General features: G+C 38.7%; 3 protein-coding genes across 3 annotated transcripts in view; 1 reads left to right on the forward strand and 2 right to left on the reverse strand.

The window, feature by feature from the left end:
* Positions 1-1,556, reverse strand: part of LOC146483705 (cilia- and flagella-associated protein 47-like) — a 46,242-nt gene extending 44,686 nt beyond the window's left edge. Inside the window, exon 1 of the mRNA XM_085105848.1 lies at positions 1,253-1,556. Within this exon, the coding sequence (XP_084961974.1) occupies positions 1,253-1,402 (150 nt within the window). The 5' untranslated portion in view covers positions 1,403-1,556. The remainder of the gene's footprint in view (positions 1-1,252) is intronic.
* A 134-nt stretch (positions 1,557-1,690) lies between these two features.
* Positions 1,691-11,267, forward strand: LOC146483706 (uncharacterized). The gene is made up of 8 exons (XM_085105851.1): positions 1,691-1,791; positions 1,896-2,320; positions 3,187-3,272; positions 4,895-4,961; positions 6,207-6,412; positions 6,842-8,109; positions 8,655-8,711; positions 9,802-11,267. The coding sequence occupies exons 4-8, from the start codon at positions 4,947-4,949 to the stop codon at positions 9,810-9,812; spliced, it is 1,557 nt and encodes a 518-aa protein (XP_084961977.1). The 5' UTR covers positions 1,691-1,791; positions 1,896-2,320; positions 3,187-3,272; positions 4,895-4,946; the 3' UTR covers positions 9,813-11,267.
* Positions 11,217-23,306, reverse strand: LOC146483707 (uncharacterized). Its single transcript, XM_085105850.1, has 18 exons — positions 23,071-23,306; positions 20,551-20,669; positions 19,984-20,152; positions 19,568-19,606; positions 19,039-19,128; positions 18,843-18,941; positions 18,086-18,132; positions 17,617-17,731; positions 16,961-17,085; positions 16,165-16,324; positions 15,294-15,443; positions 14,577-14,693; positions 13,881-13,937; positions 13,465-13,554; positions 12,892-12,946; positions 12,722-12,813; positions 12,152-12,244; positions 11,217-11,523 (listed from the first exon to the last, which is right to left on the reverse strand). The coding sequence occupies exons 1-18, from the start codon at positions 23,098-23,100 to the stop codon at positions 11,320-11,322; spliced, it is 1,851 nt and encodes a 616-aa protein (XP_084961976.1). The 5' UTR covers positions 23,101-23,306; the 3' UTR covers positions 11,217-11,319.
* Positions 23,307-25,201: the final 1,895 nt, after the last annotated feature.

Consider the following 25,201-nt stretch of genomic DNA (forward strand, 5'->3'; position numbering starts at 1 on the left):
CGGATTTGTCTTAATTTTTGCATGTAGGCTTCGTTTTAGTCAACAAACATTGCCCTGTATTTTTTTTCGTTGGTTTACTCTTCGTTTTCGAAAAATAACGTATGTAAAAAAACTCAGTTTTCCTAGCGGCCTCCTTTGGAAATCTTTTGTTGAACGAGAAATGGTGTTACTTATGTAGCAGCTTTTATTGTTTTTAAGGGATGAGGATATTGTACAGTTGTTTGTTCTATTGTTTTCTGGAAGAGTTGCAAGCCAATCATGTGATTGTACGTCGCCCCTTAAGTGGACATAATACTACCAGTATTTTTTGGTATTGGAGGTGATATGAGGGAGTTGAAGAAAGAAGACAGTGAACAAAGTGGAGTTAAAATAATATTACTTTATATTTAAGTGTCAAAGTACTAAATAGCACAGAACACTAATTGGGTCCACACTTTCCAGATTGAATTGGAATTTAGAAGTGTTGGTCTTTGAGGAGAGGGGGAAACCAGAGTACCCAGAGAAAAACCTCTCGGAGCAAGGACGAGAACCAAAAATAAACTCAACCCACAAATGCACTGAGTCCAGGAATCGAACCCGAGCCACATTGGTGGGAGGCAAGTGCTCTCACCACTGCGTCATCCCTGCTCCCCAATATTCACTTACACTAGGATATATAATTGAAGTGGTGAGTGCAGAAAGGACCTTTATGCAGCCATTCAATTATTATTGTTTAAAGGCTCTTTTAGTACATACCAAGCCAGTAGATAGCCAGCCCCAATAAGTCACTTTATTAAAAAAAAACTGTGCATGAAAGCTGGGACGACGGTGAATATCAAATACTATTCAGAGTTTGAGTACGTACTCAGAGCATGTGAAAAAAAACTATGCATTTATTTGGTGAACCTCTAAACGTCATGAACAACTAAATTAGAGTAATTTGCTGTCAAAAAATTATCATCTGTGGTGTACGTAAATCATACATGTATCTTAGAAACATAATCCCTAACTTGAAAAGTCTATAATCATTTTTGGACTTGCACAACTATAAATTTGCCATCCAAAATGGGTAGGGTATGAATAATAAATATTAAGCTTATATGTAGTATAGCTGAATATCCTGCAAAGTTTTCAAAATACAATAATCTTACCAGGGGTTTGAAAGATTATATATGCATCACTTTTATATACCAGCTTGTATGCAGCGCATCCAACCATCTAGGAACTATTTATGCATTATATCTTTCACTTTTTAAGATCATACGTTACTTACGTTGGATGCTGGACCGTGGAATCGGATGGTTTTCGAAGTCTTGCTTAGGTTCTGCACGGTCAGTGTCATTTGATGCACAACGTCGGATTCAGCATCGAAAAATTCTACTACTGGCGGAACAATTCTCACTCCTGCAACAGTACCCTCCATTTCCAATCCCTTAAGAAAAATATGATTCTTCTTGTCAGGTGATTTGCCGTTTATAATAGATGAATTTTCGAAAGAAACATGCGAGTGTACTCAGCTAACATTCGCCGCCATATTTGATTTATGGTCTGGCCTTGGTTGCATGGAAACAAGCGGGAAAGTGGTGAGTATATAAGACGGATTCTAATTGGATCATTTGCACAATGAAAAATTTGAGCCAATCAGGCGGGCCGCAATGGTAAAAAATTATCCTCAATCCCATGAAGCATTGTGAACGTTCGTATCCAAAATGGCGGATTTTCCAAAGGCACGAACATTATTTATTAACGAAATATTGCCGAAGAAAGTAATATTTTGGTAAGACTTCTGCGTAATGGTAGAACAAATACCAGGTGCACAAGATCTTTTTGTTAATTTTAAATTTTAAGATAATTTAAAATTTTCTGGATAGGGTTTTGTGAATTTATTTTATTTTATATGAACGATCTGTTTTTAGCTTTCGTGTAACGAGAAAACCTGCAGCTTTTGGCGATGATGATTACCCAAGACAGGTTTTATACACGCGTTCGGAACAATGGAGTACAACTGGTACAAGCTATCGTACAAGCCAAGGCGTATAAAGCTCTTTTACGTATTATCAAGGCAGACATTTAATTCACTGAGCACTGCAGAAAGGAGATTTTGATTTAGGCCTGGGCTAGAGCAGCTGATGTGGCGAAGCGAAGGGGAAAAGCCATAAAAAAGGGTCTGTCACTCAACGCTGTGTCCACGTGGTTAAGAATTGTCAACAACCACCTGTTGCTGCTCGTGACGTGTGAGCGGTCATAATTTATGCACGGGAGCAGTTGAATGGGTCGCGAATGAATGAACTTTACGAACCAAAACAAGACGCCTATATCGTCGTGTCTTTGGGAGCTTCAGGTAAGCCAAGAAAACATTTCTTTTGTTTCCACTTTTCGGGCACAAAGTTGTAACTCAGTTGCATGGTTGGCTTGGTTGATACTCATTTCCTTGAATCAAGCATTTTTGCTCTACGCCAATCGAATTTCCTTTGTTTCCACGGGCGTATCTGTGACTCGATTGGGATCAGCTGTGCGGCATTCAAGTAGATGAAAAATTGCTTTTCTAGGATATTGCGCTTATTTGTTCCTTCCACGGAACCGTAGTTCATTTTTTCCAATCCTAGGAAAAGAAACCGAACATTGAATTGGGTGAAGAGCTTTTTCCGGACCAGTTGGGGAAGTTGTAAAGGAAGTAAGGAAAATTTGTGTTTCCTGATATCGGCTCTTTTGCTTGAAAAATCTATATTGGAAGGGCTTATACGTAAACACAAGATTTCGGACTGGATTTTTTTTGAAAAAAGTTGTGTGCGTGTTTGAATGTAGTCAGTCGTCTAATTTTGCGCCTTTCCTTTTAGCTGTAGCCGGAGGCAGGACTTTCCACGTATATACAGCGAGTGTTTTTCTAATTTTGACAATACTGGGAAAGAAGAAGCTCATTTTTCTCATTGTTAAGTTTCACTGCTTGTAACTGATTTTTCCATTTTGTGGCCGTTGAATTTTCGCTTTCATAGCCTCGATCGAAGCCTCATGGTTTCGTTTCGATTCATGCTAACTGTTCGTGTGTGACAATTTCTACGTCACGCTTGTAAATGGACTAAATACTTTTTTCTGTTTTCTTTGCGACGCGCCAATACTGTGTCCTACAAGCTGTGGGTTTATATCTCCTTAGCAGATCTGAGGTTTCTCCATATTTGGTTTAAGATCGACCTTGACTATTTCTGACAGGTGCTAAGAGACATTGAATGAAATAAACAACGAAACGCTTGGATTTCATCGCTGAAATCGATGGCTTTGACGTATCATGGCAAAAGGTTTGTGGATTATATTTAAACCCCAAAATATTTGTAGCATTAATGGCACTTCTGAGAGTGAAAGCTTGCATCACTACGCAGGTTTAGCTCCCACTAACTGTTGTTAACTACGCACTGTTTTGAAAAAGTATTAAATTAGAAACTCATGATAAATATGCTAATTCTTGACTATATTTTACAAAAATTTGTTTATAGACCGAAGGAAGCCATCCTAGAACAAATGTTCCTACAGAGATTTTTGGGTTGAATTGCAAATTTGGAAAAATCTCAGTACAGTACAATCTTGTTTTATTTGTGAACACAGTATTGTACAATTTCTTCTTTGTTTGAAATGATGGAGATTTGTTGAGTTGCACCCATAAATTGCTCGTTGGTATTACTGATAATGCCATTCATAGTGTTTTGTTTTAGTAGAGTCAAAGCCGTGAGGCAGATCAGCCCAGGAAGGATGAATAATATTTGTATTAATAACGCGTATGTTTCTTTGTTTCTGTTACATCACCATGGGTTGCAGATTTTACTTCATGTTATATTTCACCCAAATATGACACCTGTTGAATGAAGCCATTGGCTCATGTTTATTCAAAATTGGATCCCTTTGGATTTGTTTTAATTAATTTTCTAGCAATGTTTGGTTTTGCCAGTATATACAGATTAAACTTGGACACCTTGCAGTGAAAACTATTTTCATTGCTCAGGCAAAATCAGTTTTTCTGGGTTGACCACATAAAATCCAGCGATGCTTATATAGAGAGTTAAGAAAAAAAAATGACATACTGGAATGTAAGTATTTTGAAATTAATAGAAGTAGTCATCTTGATTTTTTCAACAAATTATGTTATATTTTGTGCACTGCTTGTTTAAATTTGAGCCAAATGTAAAGTGAAACAAGAATTTATGTTGTTGTGGAACAGAGCAATTTACTGTTACAGCTGTAAGAGAAAGACATTAATTATTTGTTGTGTTTTGTTGTTTCGTTGTGCAACAGGTGATTTAATTTTTAATTTTCTTTCCTCTCATTATGAAACATGAGCGGCGATAATAAGTGAAGTTGTTAATGAATTAAACACCTGCGTGTCTAGAAAAGTTGCAAATTACCTGAAAACTTAACAGCTTCATTGTTAAAATGGTTTATTTTCAGCTGTCGCTATTTTTCACTGTAAAATGAAATTAAGAATGTTAATGTGGAACATGTTACTATATGGGCTTTTAAAAAAATGAATTATTTTATATAGATTAATGAGCAAAAGCTACATCACTTTTTATGCTCTCTAGGGGGGTGCGGTGGGGGTTGGGGTATTCAGGTATATGCATGGAGACCCTTTTGGGGTTTAAAATTAGTGATTGGGGGCTAACATTATGTAGTGATTTTTTTTTTGGTGGGGAGGAGGAGAGGAAAGATTCTGGAGGGGACTTCCTTTGGGGTTTTATACAGAGACAATGTACAATATTTTGTAGATTATTCACATAAAAATAATTCCTCTTTTCTTTTCACCTTTATTACCTAATGATGCATGCTGTAAGAAAAAAAAGTTGGTTTTATCTATACATTTATGTCTCAGGGAAATTGTTCCTCAGCTTTGTCAACTGTGTGAGAAATGTTTCCTGTTTACACTTCCTAGAAATGTATTTTGAAGTTACAACTTAGAGGGATACCTGGATAATCTTGACATAATGAAAGATTACTATGTAAGTATTGGTATGACGTCTGTCAGTGGAAATTGTTGATTGAAATTGCAGTCAGGAACGGACATAATATAATCTAAAATGTGTATGACTCTGACTTGTAAAAACGTTAAAAGTTTTTGGCTGAAACGTCTTTCCTAAGTTTTTGATAAACGTTTCGTTTTTAACGTTTTTACAAGTCAGAGTTGTTCACATTTTTTTTAGAAATTTAAATATTAATAATTTTAGTGATTGAGCTTTTAAAAGTGTTACTGTTAATTGAAGAGCTCTCTGGAAAAACTGGTGTAAGTGATGATTTGACCTGAAAATCCAAATTTCTCCAAATATGCTAAATTTGGCATGCAACCAGGGTACCATGTTTTATTATTCAACACATTGTAACACTGCCCAAATATGGTCATGGTGCACTGAATATTCGTCATCCGTACATAACAGGTATCCTACGTCATGATCAGTCTCTCACTAGTTTTAAACTGAGAGTCAAGAAACATCTAAATCACTTTAGTTAATTTCTCACCTTCATGAACTCTTTGAATGATTTTTTGCTTTCATTTCTATATTTGATTATTTATTCTTATTATTTTATACAGATCTCCATTTAAACCAGCTACGCTGAACTGGAATTTCTGTTTAAATAATGTATATAAATAAATAAATAAATAAATCCTGCGATATACGTAATTTCATGTGTCAGGGAGAAAAATGGTAAAATAAAGATCGTCTTTAGCTTTTCTGCAATAAAACAGTGCTTTGTTATCAATGTGTTGAATAATAAAATAAAAAACAATAATATTGTCCTTCTCAGTCTTGCAGAATACCCCCTGATTTTAGCCAACTCAGCCTACGGCCTTGTAAGCAAAGGGTCAGGCAATATTCTACGTGATTTCACAGGATAATTGTTAAATATTCTGCTCAATTTTGCAGGATTATTGTTAAAGAAATGTAGTTCTCTGTTTATTTTGTGATCTTGAGGCTTCAATTGCGTTCAAACTTTCCACCTTTCCACGCTGACCGTATTTCTTTGTCCAACCACCTATATGTTCTCTCAACTACCATACTTGAAACATCCCCTAACAGCCCCTGTCCTGTGTGTTCTGTCAGAAAATGGCCATTTTATCATGGTAGCAGGGTAAAGTTTAAGATGCTTGGGCAGTGCTGCTCATCCATCTTCCCATGGGATGTGTACCAGTTTTGCACCTTGTGCAAAGTTTATAAAATACTAATCATTTTCACTGGTATCTGTTCTAGTATGAGGACTTTGAGGCATTATCCCAGACAGCTCGTGAAGTGTGGTTGGCCGAGCAGTGCTCAGCATTTGAAACCCGGATACAGAACCTGTCACGTGAGAGAGAAAAGGACCATTTCATTGAGGAGCTGTATCGCAAACTTAAACAAGTGACCCGCCGCTGGCAGTCCTGGAATCACAGGTCCTTTGGAGGAGTCACTTCTAGAGGGTGAGTTGACTTTGTTGATCTTGTTAGTGAAATAATTTTTGGAGGTTAGAAGCTGACCATACGTTTTTCATGGAATTACGAAGTCTCAAATCCATTTAGTGCTCATTCTCAAGGAGTAGAATTTGACTCTCAGATTGTTGGATACTCCGTTAGGAATTTACTTTGCGAGCCCTTAAAGGTCACATGGATTTGAAAAAATATATCAAAAAAGAAAACCAGGGAGAATTGTTGAGGTGATTAGACAAGATGCACGAAAAATTACCCAGTTTAACAGCGCCTTATGGCGAGTGCTATAAGTTTTTTTTTTCTGGACTCGTTTGGGTGTGTACGGTTTTACAAACTCCTATTAAAATGCTAGCTTTTAGTGTAACTTGTTACAGAACAGTAATTTCATCATTACGTCTCCTTCTGTTCATTTTATTTTTGCAGATACGTTGCCGAGCTGGCCTCATGGGAAAGAAACGTTCAACTGCGTGGAATTCTGCTCCCAAAGAGTCAGTCTAATACTCCTGAATCAAATGTGCTGCAGAGATTTGATGAACTTTGCATGAGCTTTGAAAATCTACTGGAGCGTTTTAGAAAAGGCATTTACCAACCGTTGAACGATTTCTTCCAAAACGAGAAAGTATTATCGCATCTAAGGAGCGTCCCTAAAGATCTGGAAAAGGTTTTAAACCAATGGGATGCCCTCCTCACTTCTGGTGCTATAGACGAGAAATTATTTAGCCGAACGAGTTCCGAAGGACTTTACCCAATAGGGATAAGGAATAGAATACACGATTTCGATCTCGTGTTACGACTCATTCCGGACTTGACCGAGAAGGCGTACGAAGCTTTACGACTTGCGCGTCGGTGGAGATTGATTGGAAAAACTTCAGCGTGTTCCGTTGTTCAACGGGACGAAACGTTCATTATCATTTCCAGGGAACAAACAACGAGTTCACGGAAGCGTCGTAGTTCAAAATCTTCGAGAAGAGTTAGTAGTTTGGAGGAGGAACTGAAACAGTCGAAAGCGCAATGTGTTTCTCTCGAGACGGAACTTCATAAGTCGAACGCAAAATGCGAAGCCATTGAAAAGGAGGTCACGATGTATCGCCAGCAATGCAACCAATTAGAAAACGAGCTTGAAGCTATGAAGAAACGGTGCGAATCGCTGAAGGAAAAGTTAGAAGACGCGAAGAAAGAAAGCAGAAATGCTTCCAACGAGGTTGAAAGCTCTCAAGAGTATTGTCGTGTCTTGCAACAAGAACTTAACAGCGCTAGGCTCAAGTACTGTACGCAGAAAGTTAAATTTATCAACACAAAGAAGCGCTTTGTACATGTGACAAACCAGCTGAACAATACTCGAGAACAGTTGCAACAACTCGAAGGCGAACTCGAAGCGCGAAAGAAACATTGCCAAGCGCTTCAAGTAAAACTAGAGAACTCCAAGAAGAATATTTTCACGCAGGGAAATATGCTGGACGTGTTACAGAACCAGTGTTATACTCTGAAAGAGGAGCTGGATGGAACAAAAGCGAAGTGTTTGCAGTTAACTTGTGAGCTGGAGAAGTCTCAGGAGAAATGCTCTACACTTGAGAAGGACGTGGATTTGATGAAAGAGCAGTTTCAAAGCTTGCAGACGGAGCTGAGAAGAGCAAAAGCGCGCGAGGAACTGTTGGTCAGACAGAACTCACAGTTACGGAAAGTTTTTCAAGGTACTTGGCAACAATAGCGTTTTTTTTAAGTCTGTAGTGATAGTACGTTTTGCGATTTGAAGCTCAATTAACAGATAAGGTCTTCCTACTTTTTTTCTCTTTACCAATAAATTTGTTCAAACAGAAAGAGGTAAACTTACAGCGATTTTCAATCGAATGTCGGTCGAACTCGGGTATCGAATTCGGGTTAACATTTGCTTTGCAGAGGTCACGAGCTGGAATCCGATTCAAGCCTGAAATTTTTTTGTTGCTTACACGAATGCGATGGTCTTCGCCTTTTACGAGTATATTACAAACTTACACTATGATCAGCTCCCAGTTGGCTTGATAGCTCAGTTGGTAGAGCACTGCATCGGTATCGCAGCTCGTCATGGTTTCAAATCCCGTTCAAGCCTGAATTTTTTTTTCAGGCCTTTTCGCAGCTTCTTAAGTGGCGTACACAATAGTCTTTTCATTTAGTTATTCTCTCATCCGCAGTTCAAACATATGAATTTCATGTATTTCAGTCAGCTTTCAATAGTATTGGTCTCTTTTTTCTACATTAGAAAAGGGACTAGAGGAACCAGGTTTGCTGAAGATCAATTTACACACTCCGAACACAGGTACGTGCGACAAAGTTTTCTTTCGTTGCATTACAATTTAAGAATAACAAAATTGACGGTGTATTATGTCATGGTAAATAAAAGTTTGTGTTGAGGAAGGTATTGGAAAGGAACGCGACTTAAATCAGCTTAAATTCATCGGAAATTTAACGCGAAAGAGAAGGTGAAATTTCCAAATGAAGCCGTGAAAATTGACGCGACTGTGGTGATCTTGTATTCTATCAAGGAAAAGTTCGTTGATGATTCCAAAGAGATTCAGTTTACCCAGAAATCACTGAACTGAATGTTGAGAATCGAAAGACTTTCTGAGAGAATGAATTAAATAAAATGTCGTAAGCATTGTACGCAAACATTTTCTGCTCAAACTTTTTTCATACAGTGTGGTCGTTCAACTGACTTTATCAAAGGATGGGCTTTCTTGTTTGGGGGAAAATGGTAGAAATAAGCGTCGCACAAACTAACCGTCCAAGAAATCACCATTTTAAATTAACGCGAATATTGACTGAAATTACAAAGTAAAACTTGAAATATTGTACAGGCTGCAAAACAGGCCGCATTTTTGCGTTGGGTAGTGGGTCTTCAGTACTGTACGTTCGAGAGGATAAGAGTAAAAGGTGAGCACGGCAAGGGAGACTGGAAAGAGACTCTAAGAGGCTCGTACTTACGAGGCTCGGCAATTTTGACTTCATGCTTCTTATTCCAGTCTAGCTGTAATGGTATAATGTACTTATATACCGCACATATCACATTGTCTCGTGGCGGTTAACAATTCTTCTGTGGAGTGAGATCGGACGTCAGCATGTAAAAGCGCCACTGTCAGCCGCTTTAAGTCCATATTTTGAATCTCACCCACCCACCCAACCCACGCATGAATGTGAAAGATTAATGAAATCAGGCAGAGATAGACCACCACACCGGGACTACCTTCCCTACTCTCTTAAACGTCGCCGCGATTATGGATATTATTTATCATTATAGAGCCCAGTCCCATCCCCAGGGCCGTCTTAATGAAATAGAGATGGTCCTGGGGACGAGTTTGTTCAGAGCTTTTGCCCTTTTCTGCTGACGCATGCTGCTGTATTTCCCTTAGATCCCACGTGATTAGCCACCAGTAGCCGTGGTTACCAACTGTGATGTAGCCTGGGTTCTAATCGCCGTTGCAGAACTAACAACTCGACAAAAACAGATGCGCCAACTTAGTTAAAGTCGTCGTTTGAATTTTTTTAGTCCTTGTTCATGGCTTTAAGCATCAGGCATTTTTACAACGAGATTTTTGTAGTTCTACCAAATTGAAATGTTCCTAAAATCTGGCCACAGTAGCTGTTGTATATTTAGCACTAAAATTATTGAAGAGATGACAAAGATATTTAAGAAGGAAGATGTCTTGCTACACTAAGACGATGACAAATTTTATTTACAAAATGTTTTTATTTGCTTCAAAAGCTGCAAATTATATGAGAAATATTTACAGAATTTAAATATCGCAGCCTAATTTATTATCGTTAAATGCAAAACACGTAATGCTTGAAGTACAGTAACGCAATTTTCATATTTTAATTCACTCTCAAGAGACGAAATGATAAAGAAATCAATGAGCATTTAAATTAAACAGAGCTAGATTTATAGATATTTGTAGATGTTTACGTTTAAGTAAAAGTATTTTATCCTTCTTCATTGAAACAAAATTCCACGTTCAAACCTCGACCAATGGTTCCGTGCCGCTATGTCGATTTTCGAAGGCCTTATACTCAGATTAAAGGAGCACTGCCACGGAAATTTTGCTGTATTTTGGTCAAAACGTGTCAAATATTTCACAGAGGCACTTTCGTTTTCAAACATAAATTTGCTCTTAGAGCACTACGGCGGAAATGAGAGAAATACAAACTATGATAAGTTTTTAGTGATTTCTCAAAAATACACAGGAAGAACGTGAAAAAATTGGGTAATTTTTTCAAGTTACAATACGTTTCCATCCTAACTATCGGCAGCTTCTGTGCAATGGTACGATTATTGTTACCAAAACTGTACCATTGTTTTTAACGTTTCCATGGCTATTTAAAAATGACACTAAAAATAGGTGACACTGCCCCTTTAATTAAAGAGGGTGTGAAGTTTGTCATCGTTTGAGGGAATCGTTACGCTTTCTTTCAGCCGGGTAGAATTAGAGATCAAAACTGAAAAATTTCTTTTAATGAGATCCTGCAGGGAACGGGGACATTTGGTTACCTCCGAAAGACATTCTCGTCCCCAGAGCCTCTTTTTCCCTCTTAGCCGGCGGGGGCCTTCGTACTGATCCTCGTGCCAAGGCCCCGCCGGCTAAGAGAATGCTCTGAAAGAGTGAAACGTACTTATTTGAACCTATTTGAAATAAAGGGAACCGTGAAGCATAAGTTTATTCCGTCGGCTGTACAAAATGTCAGGACAAAAAACTGAAAGTTGTTTTAAAAATTCTTACGTATTTATAGTCACATCCAGTTTTACAAAGTATGAAATAATTTAAATTTAATCATAAATAACGTTATAAAATATAAAAATAAATAAATGGTTACACGTGTAGTCGTGTGTTTTCTCTTTGTTGTCCTTTTGCTCATTAATTTTCCCAGCGAGTTTATATGTCTGTGGATATGAGTGCAGGGAGAGTTAGTTTTCTTTTGTGGGTACTTCTGGTCAACATGTTCGCACGCACTGCATCCTTGAATCTGGAGCCAGGTGACGTCCGCTGTCTCTCAGTCCACCAGTCAGCGGCCACCTCTAGTTCCTGCTGTAAGTCCTTGAGTTTTGATACGGGCGAAACTTTTATGTAGTAAGAAATCTGAAAAGGGAAGCAGCAAGTGAAAGTACGGAATTAGTTAAACAGTTCAAACAAGAAAATTGTGACTTGATGATTAGTTGTAGTTATTTTCATGCAAATGGAAAAGATTAGTAACCCAAAAGCAATTCCCCACCCCAGAAACTGTGAAACTTGTTGGGTCGTAGTGGGATGGACATCGCGCTGACGAATAAGTGCATTTTTCTGCTGGTCTGGTCGTATCTTTCTTTTCCCAATATGTCCAACCTTATTCAACTGAAGAAACAGCTCTGAGTTAAATTTTTCCTTTGAAAGCGTAAACGACCGGACAAAATGTCGGACAAACTGAACCCATTTTTGACCGGACATTGCCCGTTGACCGGCCGTTATTTCAAGCCCTGCTGCATTTTTCTCAGGTTAGCGTAGCTCTTGTTAAATATTTTTCACCTAAAAGAGTATTTATTAAATAGAAATGGATCTACTCATCGGCGCAATTTTTATCCCTTCATCCAAACAATCCCATAATCCCTCACTCGTACCTTCCCCCCCCCCCCCCCCCCCACGCACACACACACACCCGTGGTTTTTGGAGTAGGACATGCAACTGGCCTGATTGAAAAAGAAATTCCGCAGACCCCTGTGTTTTCGTTACCTGTTTTGGAGTAAACTTGAGTTGCAACACACCACTATCCCCCCTGTGAACCGTCGCTTGATCGAGACGAAACACCTCTTTGGGTTGTTCCTCCTGTGGTGAAACAGAAACGTTAATTAGCAGTGATAGCACTTGTTCATCTGTTTCAGCGGTGGAGATAAGTGCTAAATAATAATTTGTCCCACGAGGAATCAGTGATACTCAAATAAAAATCGGTGTGCTTAATAATAGGCGAAAATAGAATTGAAAAGAAAGGAGCGCGGATGTCTTTATAGAGAAATTAAACCAAAGCAGCAAAGGCGCAACCACGAGAGACACTAATTCACTCGTTTCTCTTTACATTACAACCTCGTTCCCAGAGGCTGCGATCCTTTTGGTCAGCACCAAGGATCTGGTTACACCTTAACGTTGATTAGACGACGTATCTACGGGGTCCGTTGCCCGTTCCGCTGGACAAGCTAGGGTAACGATGGTTCTGCGGTTTCTTACGAAAAACGGAACATGCACCTAATGTCATGGTAAAATATGGCTTTCACGGCAAAACGTTTCAGAAAAGAGGCTCCATTTTACCTTCTCGCTGTTGAAAACAAACAGGAAGTTATCTTTCAGCAGAAACACTTGTGGCGTGGTTTCTTCTAAAGATGGACCCCCATCCTGACAAACTATACGAAAAGAAGAAAATGTCTTGAGTCAAATTGAGTCAGATTATAATGACCCATGCTATTGACCAAGTTACTTACATTTCAATACTTTACTTTTACCGTTGGCACCTTGTAGAGAAGTAGCGTCTAATTCCTGACAAGAGAAAGTTCAAGATTATAGTTAAATGCAATATGACCAGAAAGGTTTTCGAAGTCTATTAGGCTTATTGAAGCCCTAGAAACCTGCCTTCAGAATGTGCGCAAAATAAAACAGAGTTTAGACAGACAATCAGTCAGACAGTCGTGGTCGGGCATACAGAAGTCAGCAACTGCAAGCACCAATAATCTGTTAGTTAATTTTTTAAATCAGTCAGTCAGTCAGTTAGTCAGTCATTCAATCAGTCAATCATTCAGTCAGTCAGTCAGTCAGTCAGTCATTCATTCATTCATTCATTCATTCATTCATTCATTCATTCATTCATTCATTCATTCATTCAGTCAGTCAGTCAGTCAGTCAGTCAGTCAGTCAGTCAGTCAGTTAGTCAGTCAGTCAGTCAGTCAGTCAGTCAGCCGGCCAGTCAGTCATCCGACGGTCAGATGTTTGCGAATCTTGATGGTCTAGTAGTGAGTGAGTCAGTCAGAGTCTTTCGCGAACTTTTCTGGTACACTTACCCCATAAAGTGTTTCCGCAAGCGTTTTATCCGAAATATAAGATTTGAAAAGTTGGCGAAGTTGCTGGACGTGCCTTTGACGGCGATCAACCTGAAAAGAGAAACATCGGGAACGCTGATCAGAAATCCTTCCGTGAACCTCAGGTCTTCTTTCCACTCGGTCAATAAGTTCCTGTTTTAAGACGCGAAAAAATTCAGTTGCTAACCGTACCCGACGGAAAAAGAAACCCCGTTCCATTTCCTCAATTTATTTACGACGGAGAAAGTGAGCCCGAGTAGAAATGGACGAGTGGAACGGAATTCTCCGGGACCCAAATGTCCGATTTTTTTTTTCGGAAAAGTTTCCGTTCCATTTCCATTCACCTGGAATTTTCTGCTAAGTGTCGAAATGTAACTGTTGTTGATTAATTCACCTACCTGAGCTTGAAGTCTTTTGTGTTCCGCTTCGCATTTGTCGTGTTTTCGCTTTAGAAGCTGTTTATAAGAAAATATAAACTTGGTGAAAAATAGCAATATGAGGACATCATTAATAATGCACGTATTGGAAATGCTGATGTTTTCTTTTGATGTAGCTTTAAAGAGGTGTTTGCATTTCTGATAACTCTAGAGGTTTGCAGTAAGGACGCCTTCCACTCACCGGTCACACTTGTTAGTTTGTAAATAGAATGCATCATTTCTATACGTTTTTCAAAATAGCCTGTTCTCAAAAATGTACGCATCGTTGGGAAAGAATTTGAAGAACCACCATATAACACAAATTGGCGCATCCATTCGCATGTAAAATGTCCGATCTGGTTGGTCAGTTCTGATGAAATGAAAGCGCTTTTTGTCAAGGCAACCTTAATAGAAAGTTTGTAATCTAAAAATAGAGCTAAAACTTTAGTTTTAGACTGCGAAAACACAGACTCGTCCCCCGTCGTTTTTGGCGGGAAGGCCGTGACGTCACCCGTGGAGCTGATCGGGAAGACGCGCCCAGCATTCCTCGCGCTTGTACGCTCGGACACATGCCTCAGACGGACAGCTCGGCTTCCTCGATAAGCTCGATTAGACCTGGGAACGGGGCTGCGGTAAACAGGATCTCCCCACTCTAACCCAGACTTTCTCGATACTTACGTCTCGCTCGTGCGTGATAGCCTCTTTCTGAAGAACCATGGTTGTTTGTTTCCGTGAAATTGTGGAAATCTTGTTTTCAAGCTCGTTTACTTTATCCTCGTATTCCCTCTTTAATACCTGGATTAAGAAAAACACATTCTATGACATTCATATCAACCCATAACTTCAGTCTTAGCTAATGTACAGCAAATTGTTGTTCTTCACGGAAAAGGGGACATATAGTTTATGCATGACGCGAAATCTTTATGGGTAGCTCGAATATCATCTTTAGATTCTTACATTTCTATCCAACTTTCGTTGTGACCTCGAAAATGAAACCACGTGTAAACATCTCCAAAAGCTAGCCCTCCAACGAACAGCAACAACAAGAACAAAAACTAAACTTGACCAAACGGCGGATCATGTCGAACACTTGATCAAATGCTGATCACTTGTGACCCAGTGATGACGCGCTGCTTTCTGTTATCTGCTCTAGTTCGCGTCAAGAGAACTCGGTCATTTTCAGTTTTAAGCTAGGGGTATAGGAGACTAATATAACATTTTCCACGCTTGCTATCTTACTAAATTACTTAAATTCCTTCACTCCGTGTGGTGCATAAAACTTTCACCGGTTACAGAAATTTTCTCCGAGTTCTGGTTAATGATCATTAGTTGTTTGACAAATTTGCAGTTAAAGAATACAGTTTAAATTTAATGACTAGTAAAACTAACACCGACCTCCTTTTCCGTCTTCAAACTGTTTATCGTTATTTCTTGGTTGTTTATCGTTGCTTGCGAATCCATTTCCACGGCTTTCATGTCATCAAGCTGACTTTGAAGAAGCGAATTTTCTGCTTTTAAAAGCTGAAACATTTCTTCCACGCCAGTCTAAAAAGACGAAAATCAGAAAAATCGGTTTTGACCCAAAAGCAAAGAATTATTTTGCTCATAAAAGAGACATAAGATGTGATACAATCAAAAAGACGTTCAACGAGGAAGGAAAAGTTGCACATAGCATAGCAATGGTCACGCAGCACACACGCTGAACTCAACCCAGTTGCATTGCATGAAGCAATGAGCGATATTAGGTCCGTTACGCCAGAACATAATCTAGATTATTGAATACGTGATCATTGGGTAATGCAATTCCAGAGGTTTGATTGGTTTAGCGGCCATGGTATATCAGCCATTATACCATGCCCGAGAAAACGCGACCATTAAATTGTCTTCTGGTCTGCAAAGAGAAATCAGCAAGATCTAGCAATATTTCTTGGTTGTTTTTAATAAAACAATTCTTCCAATTGCACTTGTTGGATATGAGATGATTATAGCCAACTCGGTGCTATGCGCGTTGTTGGCTATAACCGTCTCATATCGAACGCGCACTCGTGGAATAATTGTTAACTATCAGTGTATGATTATTTCTAACGCTTTGCTGTTACCCATTTAAGTGATCCACATTGTTTCAGTATTTATATTGGACTTCAGAGACATCGCTACTTAGTTTAATTACTCAGCAGCCCTATTAACATTTTACTTAAATAGGATAATGAATTTACTACATTTGACTTTGAATGTAAGTTCAACGAATAACGGATATTTTACTTACAAGGTGTTGGTTTTCATCTTCTAGCCTCGTAGCCTTCCTTTTGAGAATCTCCAATTCTCTCAGACTTTCCTCTAATGTTTTGCGCGCGTCCTTAAATTCTTCTGACATTTCCTTCCTCACTTGAAGTAAGATATTCCGCTCTTCTTCGACGTAACGACACCTTGAAGAAAAGAGTAATTTTTGTTAGCTCTTTGAAACACGTATTTCAACCCTATTCAGACTGTAGGAGTTGACAGAAGGTGTCTTGGAATATTTCAAACGTTACCAATAGTTGCTCAAATTGGTTCTTAGTAAATACTTTATCATAAAAGTTTATTGTCAGCACATGGTTTACTGTAATGTAACGTGATACGTGGATTACATCTCAAATAAGAGCTCAAAGAAAAACATGATAGACGGAGAGAGAAAGTTTGAAAAAAAAGATAGTTGTTTTCTTTTTTACTCTTTTTACACACACCCCTTCCTCTCTCTCTCTCCTCCCCAACTCTTCTTCCCCTCTCCTCCCCCCTTTCGTCCCCCTCCCTCCCCCTTTCAACCCTCTCTCTGTTGATGTTCTTGTTTTCCCCTTTCTTACGCAGAAGGCTTTTTTTCTTCTGTTTCCACTCTCTCTGAAAGGAAAGAAAAGTCGTCCGCCAACGCAGCACCACAGTTTCTTTAGAAACTAAAGCCCCTATATATTTACACAGCCTGGTAAAGCACAGCTTACGACATTATCTGTCGTTTGAAATCGGCTCTTGTAGCCGCATTCTGTCTTAGGCCCCAGCTTGTTTACGTTCACGTTGTAGGTCGGCAATACCTGCTAAGAGCTGAGTTCAGTTCTTCTGTAAGTCTGACGGCGTCCATGTCATTGACTGGAAGCTCAAGTCCTGGTCTGGCATGAAATAAGTTTGCCAAGAAAGCTAGATTAAGCCGCGGATTGCCCTGGAAAAGAAAAGGTGACACGTGAAGAATTTTTGGTTATTATTATAGTCATGGTGGACATGGACATCTTCACAAAGTTTTTTCGGTCTTCATATGGCATGTGGTAACGCTTTTGTATAATATAAAAGTTTGTAAAAGTAATTGGATTATATAAAAACAAATATGTATGCTCAATTAAACAAGACTGAAAAACGTAGAATTACAGAATAGATCGGCCTATGAATTCACATTTTGTTTTCCTAATAGAATCTTTCTTTGTCTTAAGTTCATAAGACCTCGTTATATAAGATGAATATTTAATTTACGTGTAAATTGTCAAGTTTGAAACTTACAATTTAAAGAAAAAAAAAAGGCAAGGAACACTTCAAATAGTAGAGAAAGATTTGCCAAATTAACAACGAGATTTTTTAAGAAAATTTTGTCGCAATTTTTCAGCTTTGAATGTCTAGCTATTAAGAAGCACCATCGAGGTCAGCATGTATTAAACATAAAAAAAAATGATCAAAAGTTTGAAAATACTGCGGTTATTACCTTAACGAGTTCATGGGCCGTCAAGTACTTCCGGCAGCCAACGTACTCTGTCATGTCTAGGAGTTTCTTTGCTCTGACAAACAAATCTTGCTCAGCAAGGGGAGAAAAGTTACATCTGCGGAAAAGATACAAAACGTCATTGAAACGGCTTAAAAAATAATAACTAAAAAAATGTTCAAAGAAATACGCGAGTTATGATTGGTCAAATTGAGATCGTTATACAGCCACACCACCAACGTCACGAGCGTACTTTTCCTGATTGATTTATATAAACCTCGAGGTGGTACTCCACATTGTGAACTGCACTCCTGAAGGGGGTTGCCTTTGTCACCCTTATAGCATACAAAAGGATAGGAAAATCAGAGTAGAACAAAGATTTGCACCAGTAGCTCTGCTGTAACAGTAAGGTAAAGGGAATTCTTCAGGTCTTTCTTATATCTTTTAGGGAACGAGGGCTAAAGATATATACCTTTCTGGGGCCAATTGGTTGAGAAGATGACAGTAGATTACCGAATCCTGTATGAAGAGATAAACAATCCACGTCAATAAAAGAATCAGAGTAATAAAACTTATAACGAGGAAGACAAGGAAGGAATGTTTATGAAAGATGATTTAGTACCATTAAAGGATGATAAACAACCAAAACTACAAAACAAACAAACAAACAAATAGCATTGATTAAATATGCACTTATGTCCAGAAATGCACCTAACCCTGAATTTGGGTACTTCATATAAAACAGGCCTTTTGCCGCTTTCATGTGACTTCATGTTTGACAGAATTATGCGTGTTTTAGTGAGAATTAAGGTTAGGGGACACCTTGTGATGTCTATAATACAGTTCATGAATCTCGTTAGTAAATATGACGAAATCTGTACAAGCTACGTGACGTGAAAAGTGACAAATGTAGACCGCGTCTGAGAAATTTCACTCCTGCCTTTCGCGTCACAGTTATTATCTGAACCAACTAGAGTACAAAGCTGCATCCCTAACGTGCTGTCAACTACAGTGTATCACTCCCATAACCTGTGGGGATGACATGACACAGAGTGGGAGTGGTCAAACCAATTGCACAAGGGTGGGGCTTTTCAAAGGGCACACTCCGGGAGACGCACTATCCTCTCCATTCCTTCACTCCAAATCAATTGTCCGCCTACCCCTAGCTTCGCGAGGTTTTGCGAGTCACGTATTTCTCGTTAATTTAAGAGGTGGTTGGCAGTTGTTACCTTTAGACTGCTGTCAAAGTTCCTCATCTCCGGACCTCTGTAATTTGAATGCCTCAAGTGATGATTGACCCATCTTATGAGTGGCTCTTCAGGAGGCAGCTGAAGAAAACATGTTGCCATGGTTATGATTGTGGATAGACACAGAGTAGTCGACATTGTTACTGAGGAAGCGAATACAAACAATTAAATTAGCTACCTCGGCAAATTCGGCCCAGTCTTCGCCGCTCTTACGCAGCACCGCTAACTTGGGATGTTCTTCAACGCTGACGCGAGACAGCAAATCAGCCTGAAAAATAACAAACGGATAAAGGGGTTAGTTTTTAAAGAAACTGTGGTGTTGCGTCGGTGGGGAGTAGAAACGAATGTTTGGTTTAACAACAGAGTTGATACTGAACTAATGGTAAACTGGCCACCGTAAAGAGATTCGAGTGCTTGTGAACTCGAATCTCTCCAAACGTTCGTTTTTTGAAAGAAAACAACTGAGTTGCATCTTTACTATCGTCTTTCCATTCTTTCATCAAAAAATAAAAGTCTGTCTGGTGCCAGATTATAAACTACAGTGCTGGGCTTAAAGGGAGTAAAAAGTTGATTTCTCTCACATTCAGGCTTGGCTCAGGAGCGACCAAATAGCATCACCTGATTACTTAGTTCTGTTTATACTCAAATTATAATTTCCTATTAAAAGCGAGTGTGGCGGAAGTAAGGGCTAAGTTGTACAGACTTACCTTTACGATTTGCCAAAGAATTTCTAAAACTTTATATTCCTGGAAAAAAAGGCAATAGACGACAAATATTAAGGCCCTTTATATCTGAAAAGGCTTCAGTTTTGAATCACGTCATAACATTTCCCTTAGAGGGATAAAAAATCCTCCAATAATTGTTGATTTAATTTATTCATCCATCTAGAATGGCTCTCACTTTCTGATCGAACACTACACACGCTTGCTTAACGTTACCGTAACATCCGTCGACTGCTCCTACAATCTGGTACATAATTTCCGCCATTAGGAAAAATTTCGCCTTTGTAAACAATTCAAAGGCTTGTAAAGGATCAGATCGTATAAACAGGGAATTTTGGGTGAAAAATAGCAAAAATGGGAGAAATTGTTAAATACCAAAACAGTAAAAGTTTGCAGTGTACCTTTCCACTCCACAGATCCTCAGCACTGACGTTATGTACTTCACAACCGATGCTCTTTGCTCCTTCAATCACAAGTTTCTGATTCTCAAGCGCTTGGTGTATGTTCTTAACCTGTTTGTTTATCTTTGAGTAAGGTATAGTTCCTCTTCTGACGCGGTTTATTAATTTACTGCAAGAAAATGATACGGAGGAAAAAATGTTTTAATTTAACGGTAAAATGTTTTAAATATATATGGAACAAAAAATGACGATTGCGCAATAGAACACTGTAAGAATAATCGTTAATACGAAGCTAAAGCGTAGAGTACGCTATGGTCAAAAACTGGGAGGGTCAAAACAGGGCCAAACATGGTCAAAATATGGTCAAATTTTGAAAACGTGCTAAAAACGTACTGAGGTGGTTAATCAAACATTTAAACCGTATATAGACGCACTAAGTCAAACATTTAAACCACATTTAAAACTTACTCAGTCAAGCATGTTTCAGTAAGAAATGCGCAGGGTTCAAATGTGATTACAGCACATTTAAGGCAGCCAGAATATGGTTCAACCAATTTGCTCACTTACCAGAACACCACTCCATTCTTCTGCGCTTGGTAAAGTCGTTGAGCAGGTTTGATCGGCAGACAGTCCAAATCACTGGCTCGACCGAGAACTGCGTTCACATGACTCACTAAAGCTTCCAACTAATAAAAAAGGAAAGAAACTGGTTTCAACAAGTCCCGCGTTGCGTAGGTACGAATGTTTGGTTTATCAACACAGTTCATAACTACTAAAAGGTAAATTGGCCACCGTAAAGAGATTCGGGTGTTGACGTTTCGAGCGTTAGCCCTTCGTCAGAGCAAATGGCTAACGTTCGAAACGTCAACGCTTGAATCTCTTTATGGTGGCCAATCAGTTACCTTTAGTTATCAACTCTGTTGATGAATCAAACATTCGTTTCTACTCCCCATCGACGCAGTACCGCAGTTTCTTTAGAAACCAACCCCCTTATCAGTGTGTAGGTGTACGATTGCTCTGTCTCAAGCCGGGCAACTTTTGCCGCCACAAACGAGCACTTTCTTTCCACCTGATTTTAGTTTTGTTTTTAGAATGACTTTCTTGTTGGTTGCGGTCATTTCTAACTTGACGGCCGATTAAAATGTTAGGCTAAGGTTTTCTTCTCATTCCTTCCTCCACCTAAACTTTCAGTATTAGTTCCCTTCCAACTGTTCCAGTTCGAGTTTCAAAAATGATGCTCGTCTCTTCGCTACTGAGAAGTTCGCGACTTAAACCGCCTTACACAGTCCTTACCTTCCTTGCGCGTAAGTTGACTGTATAAGCAAGTCCATCTTATTTCTAATATGGTAATCGCTTATTCTATTACCCTGCCGGAATTCAAATATACTCAGCAAGTTTATTGCACTATATAGCTTTGTAACTAGCTAACGCATGCGCCGCTCGGGCTTGAAATCGCCTTTTTCTTCCTTTTTACTAATTTATCTAAAGAAAACCGATCATTTTAACTACCAACTCGATAAAGTTGAAAACAAGTCGCAAATCACTCACCGAACAATGATTTAACTATTAAACATAACTTAGCAAAGGATTGACAAAAATTTCCAAGGGACCCATACTTTGGAGTGTTTTCAGTGAGAAAGAAGGCTACAACGAATTCAAATCACCAACAAAAAAAAAAAAAAAGATCGCAGGGTTTTTATTACTTAGTGGACTCTGGACTTACATGACCTTGCCCAGGGCTGTGAACATGTCAGTTTGTAAAAATTTCCGCCTTTAATAGTCTTATCATCTTATCACGAAATTAACAGCGCGTTTAATTGGCAGTATCCTGGAAGAAGAATACCCACAATGATGACTAAAACTCCGTCACAAGAGGTTTTTAGACTCATTACAGGAATGCAAAATGGCTTTTGCAATATCTGATAGCGAACGCTTTGCGTGGAAATCTACAGATTACTGTTTATATTTCGGAATACGGTCAATCGAACTCGACCTTAAATCACCACTGCTATGCAAACAATTCGCTTAGGAATTTTGTTTAACAGTTTTATTGGCATCTCGGGAGCGGAGTATTGAGTTGACTACATTGTCAACTGAGTTAAATTTCTCGACAAGATAACCAACAACGAGCTTATTAACACATTTAAACATTCCCTAACCCCTTTCGCTTTCAATCACGAGTTATGCAGGTGCGAATCTGTAAATACATTTGATGATGAAATTTAGAAATGTTTTCTATTAAAGTGAAGGCAGTTGAGGAATAAAACTTTAAAATGGCAATGTATACTTTGTCAAATTTCTGCCTTTGGAATCAGTTCACAGAAAAAAATTGTTTAATTCTCTCCTTCTCTCTGACCGCTGTACTTGGATATAGTTCCTTGGCCACGCTATGTAAATAATCAATTGGTCACCTCTCGGCTAGTTGAGATTTTCAAAATTGTTACTGTTTCTCTCTCTCTTAACATTCCTTTTCCTCACTTACAGTATTCCCAGTTAGCACAGGCGTGCAAGCTGACTAGTGAGTTACTTTATGATTAGATTTTATATGCCCTTCTTCAAAGGTTAACGCACTGGGGCAGTAATCCTTCACTCTCAGTTGGGCTTGTAATTTTGAAATTGCACAACATTTCCAACTTTTTCTGAAAAAATATTGAAGCGAAAAACAGTACCACAGTGAAACAATACTCGAAACTTCATTTGAGTTGTTTAACCTTAGATCAGTGCCACCAAATTTCATCAAATGCATGCCAAGTTTAGCAGTTCGGAGTACACCGCGGTTGCGGTTGCAGGCTTTGCCTTGGGGCATAGAGCGAAGCTACGATCTTGCAATGGAGTTCGAAAATCTTCATGCCTTTCGAGTAGATTGGAGCTCTCTTTTCGTATGTAATCAATTCTAAGAGGATTGCTATCCGTATGAATTCATGAAGCATTGTTTACTCACTCCTGCTAATGCGAGAGAAATTGTGTTGACATAATGACATGAATTGCCTAATCGTGAACTGACTGCTATTATTGTTTATTTGCATCGAACATTTTCGTTACATTATAAGAATCAAATCAAATCAAACCAGGTGGTTTTAAACTTACCTCAGCCAGCGTAAAGGGATAATTAGCCATAGCCCTGCAAAGACCACTCTGAAGCAGAGCTGTGATATATTTGATAAATCACATGTGTCTTGTGTAATTATTATGATATAATCAAAAAGTCCGCGATGATGATTATTCTAATTGAATGACCTTCATCCTCAAGGGATCACGTCCGCGATTAATCAAACTTCCTTGAAAACAATGCAAAAGAATTCAATCACGATACTCAATGATTTTCTTTTTGTTTGCAACGATAAACAAAAAAGTCTAGTGCAAACATGATGTTTTAATGATGAGCTGGTCATTCATGATGTCAATGTCTTGTTGTCTTTAATATAATACACGGAAGTAATCAAGCGAAACCAAGTGAATTGTGCAATCATCGACTATGGCACGTAATATATCAGTCAATTCCAAGAGTGCCCCTACCCCGCCCCGCTTGTCGGGCTGACCCTAGGGCATTGGCAAATGTCCCACGGCGCATATAAATTTCTTGGCTTCTGGACTAACCTTTATTTTAATAAAAAACTTATTCACGCTAAAATAAGTCTCGGGTAAGTCCTGTTTCTCAGTACTGTGGCGGTGACCGTTTTTTCCGGGGATACTAGGGACCTTAAGCAGAGACGACGACGACGCCGACGGAGACGGAACTTAAAAAATTACCTTCGCGTCTTCCGAATAAATTCGCGATGATTTATACTCTCTCAGTTTGTGTAAAGTGGCCGAACTATCGAGGAGCTAAAGTAGTAGGGGCGCCTTTAAAGTTCAGAAAGAGAAAGGAAAATTAATCATCATGCGTTCACGTTCTCTATAAACCTTAAATTCGGTCATTTCACGTTGTTGTTTCGCAGAGGACGGCAAAGAAATGTACCAAAGTGTAAAACGCACGTGCAGAGCCAGTGTTTTGCTAATTAAAACTATTGTTTTCTGACCTTCTCGTTGACGTCGTCGTCGTTGCTGCTTAAGGTCCCTACTATCTCATATATGTCTTCCTCAGAGGAAGTTAATCAAGAATTTATTATCTGCTGTTGAACTTATCATCGGAAACGTTACGGAGCGACAATGCTCTGAGGTGAAAATCACGAGGCCGTCTTATGCCCGGGGGTAGACTGATGCTCGATCCCGGGTAGGGTGCCCAACGTTAAAAAATGCTCGGGTAATATCTGGTTTGGGGGAGGGGGGAGAGGGGGGGGATGGCCATTCCTGGAATTAACTGGCCTTTTTTTAAAATCACTTTATTAAACAGTCAAACACACATTACAGAGCTGTCGTATAAAATATTACATGTAATATAAGTGATGCGAGAAAACAAGGCATATACACTACACTGTTAACTACATGTAACAAAGTTTACAATGAATCTCATTTAAAGAATTTAAACTATTAAGCTACACAGAAAGAAAATAAAAAAATACAATACAAACAATAACATTGAAATTAGTCAATTTAAAAATCTGGCCCATTTTTCGTAAAAAGTGCTGCATTTGTTTGAGCTGAATGCTATGTATTTCAGTTTCTGTTTCAAGTTTTTGATGTAATAACGCTTTAAAATCAGCAAAAAGAAAATTGACTCTATTTATTGTTTTACAATAGATTAGGTATTTACCAATAAGAAGAAGATGGTTTAGAGCTGAACAAGAGGACCAATTATTCAAGATGCTGTACATGATTTCTTTCCTGCCTAGAGTTAGAGTTCCTTTGGAAATGCACTGGTACCAACCAGTGAAGTCGGACCAGAAGGAAACAGCAATAGGACAGGATACAAATAAATGGGTGACTGTTTGCTTCACATTTGTGCAATAAGGACAGAAAGGATCCTCGACTTTATTCATTTTGTGAAGAACATTTTTTGTGTAAAGTAGGTTGTGAATTATTTTATACTGAAACCGTTGAAAGTTTTATTTCTTTTGGAGCAACAAATGGTAAAGAATAAATTTTCTGACATTCATCCTTACTGAATCCTATTTCCATTAGCTTTTTCTCTGCCGTAGGCGGATTAGAATCCTGCTTTTCGACCAGCACCCTGTGTATTGTTTTGCAAGTTATCTTATCAATGGCAAGTAAATTAGTCGTATTAGTTTTAGTTTGGTTTTCTTCTTTTAAATAATTCTTCCACTTTCCCAGTATTGTA

Source organism: Pavona decussata, unplaced genomic scaffold (assembly GCF_977016875.1).
Source record: "Pavona decussata unplaced genomic scaffold, jaPavDecu1.1 SCAFFOLD_38, whole genome shotgun sequence".
In the NCBI taxonomy this organism is placed as follows: Eukaryota; Metazoa; Cnidaria; class Anthozoa; order Scleractinia; family Agariciidae; genus Pavona; species Pavona decussata.

Coding starts and splice junctions, on each gene's coding strand:
- LOC146483707 (XM_085105850.1), bottom strand. CDS start 23,100: ATGGCTAATTATCCCTTTACGCTGGCTGAG. Junction 17,086..17,616: donor CGGCCCATGAACTCGTTAAG/GTAATAACCGCA, acceptor TTTCTTTTCCAG/GGCAATCCGCGGCTTAATCT. Junction 15,444..16,164: donor AAGATGAAAACCAACACCTT/GTAAGTAAAATA, acceptor TCGTCTTTTTAG/ACTGGCGTGGAAGAAATGTT.
- LOC146483706 (XM_085105851.1), top strand. Junction 6,413..6,841: donor GGAGGAGTCACTTCTAGAGG/GTGAGTTGACTT, acceptor TTATTTTTGCAG/ATACGTTGCCGAGCTGGCCT. Junction 8,110..8,654: donor GTTACGGAAAGTTTTTCAAG/GTACTTGGCAAC, acceptor TTTCTACATTAG/AAAAGGGACTAGAGGAACCA.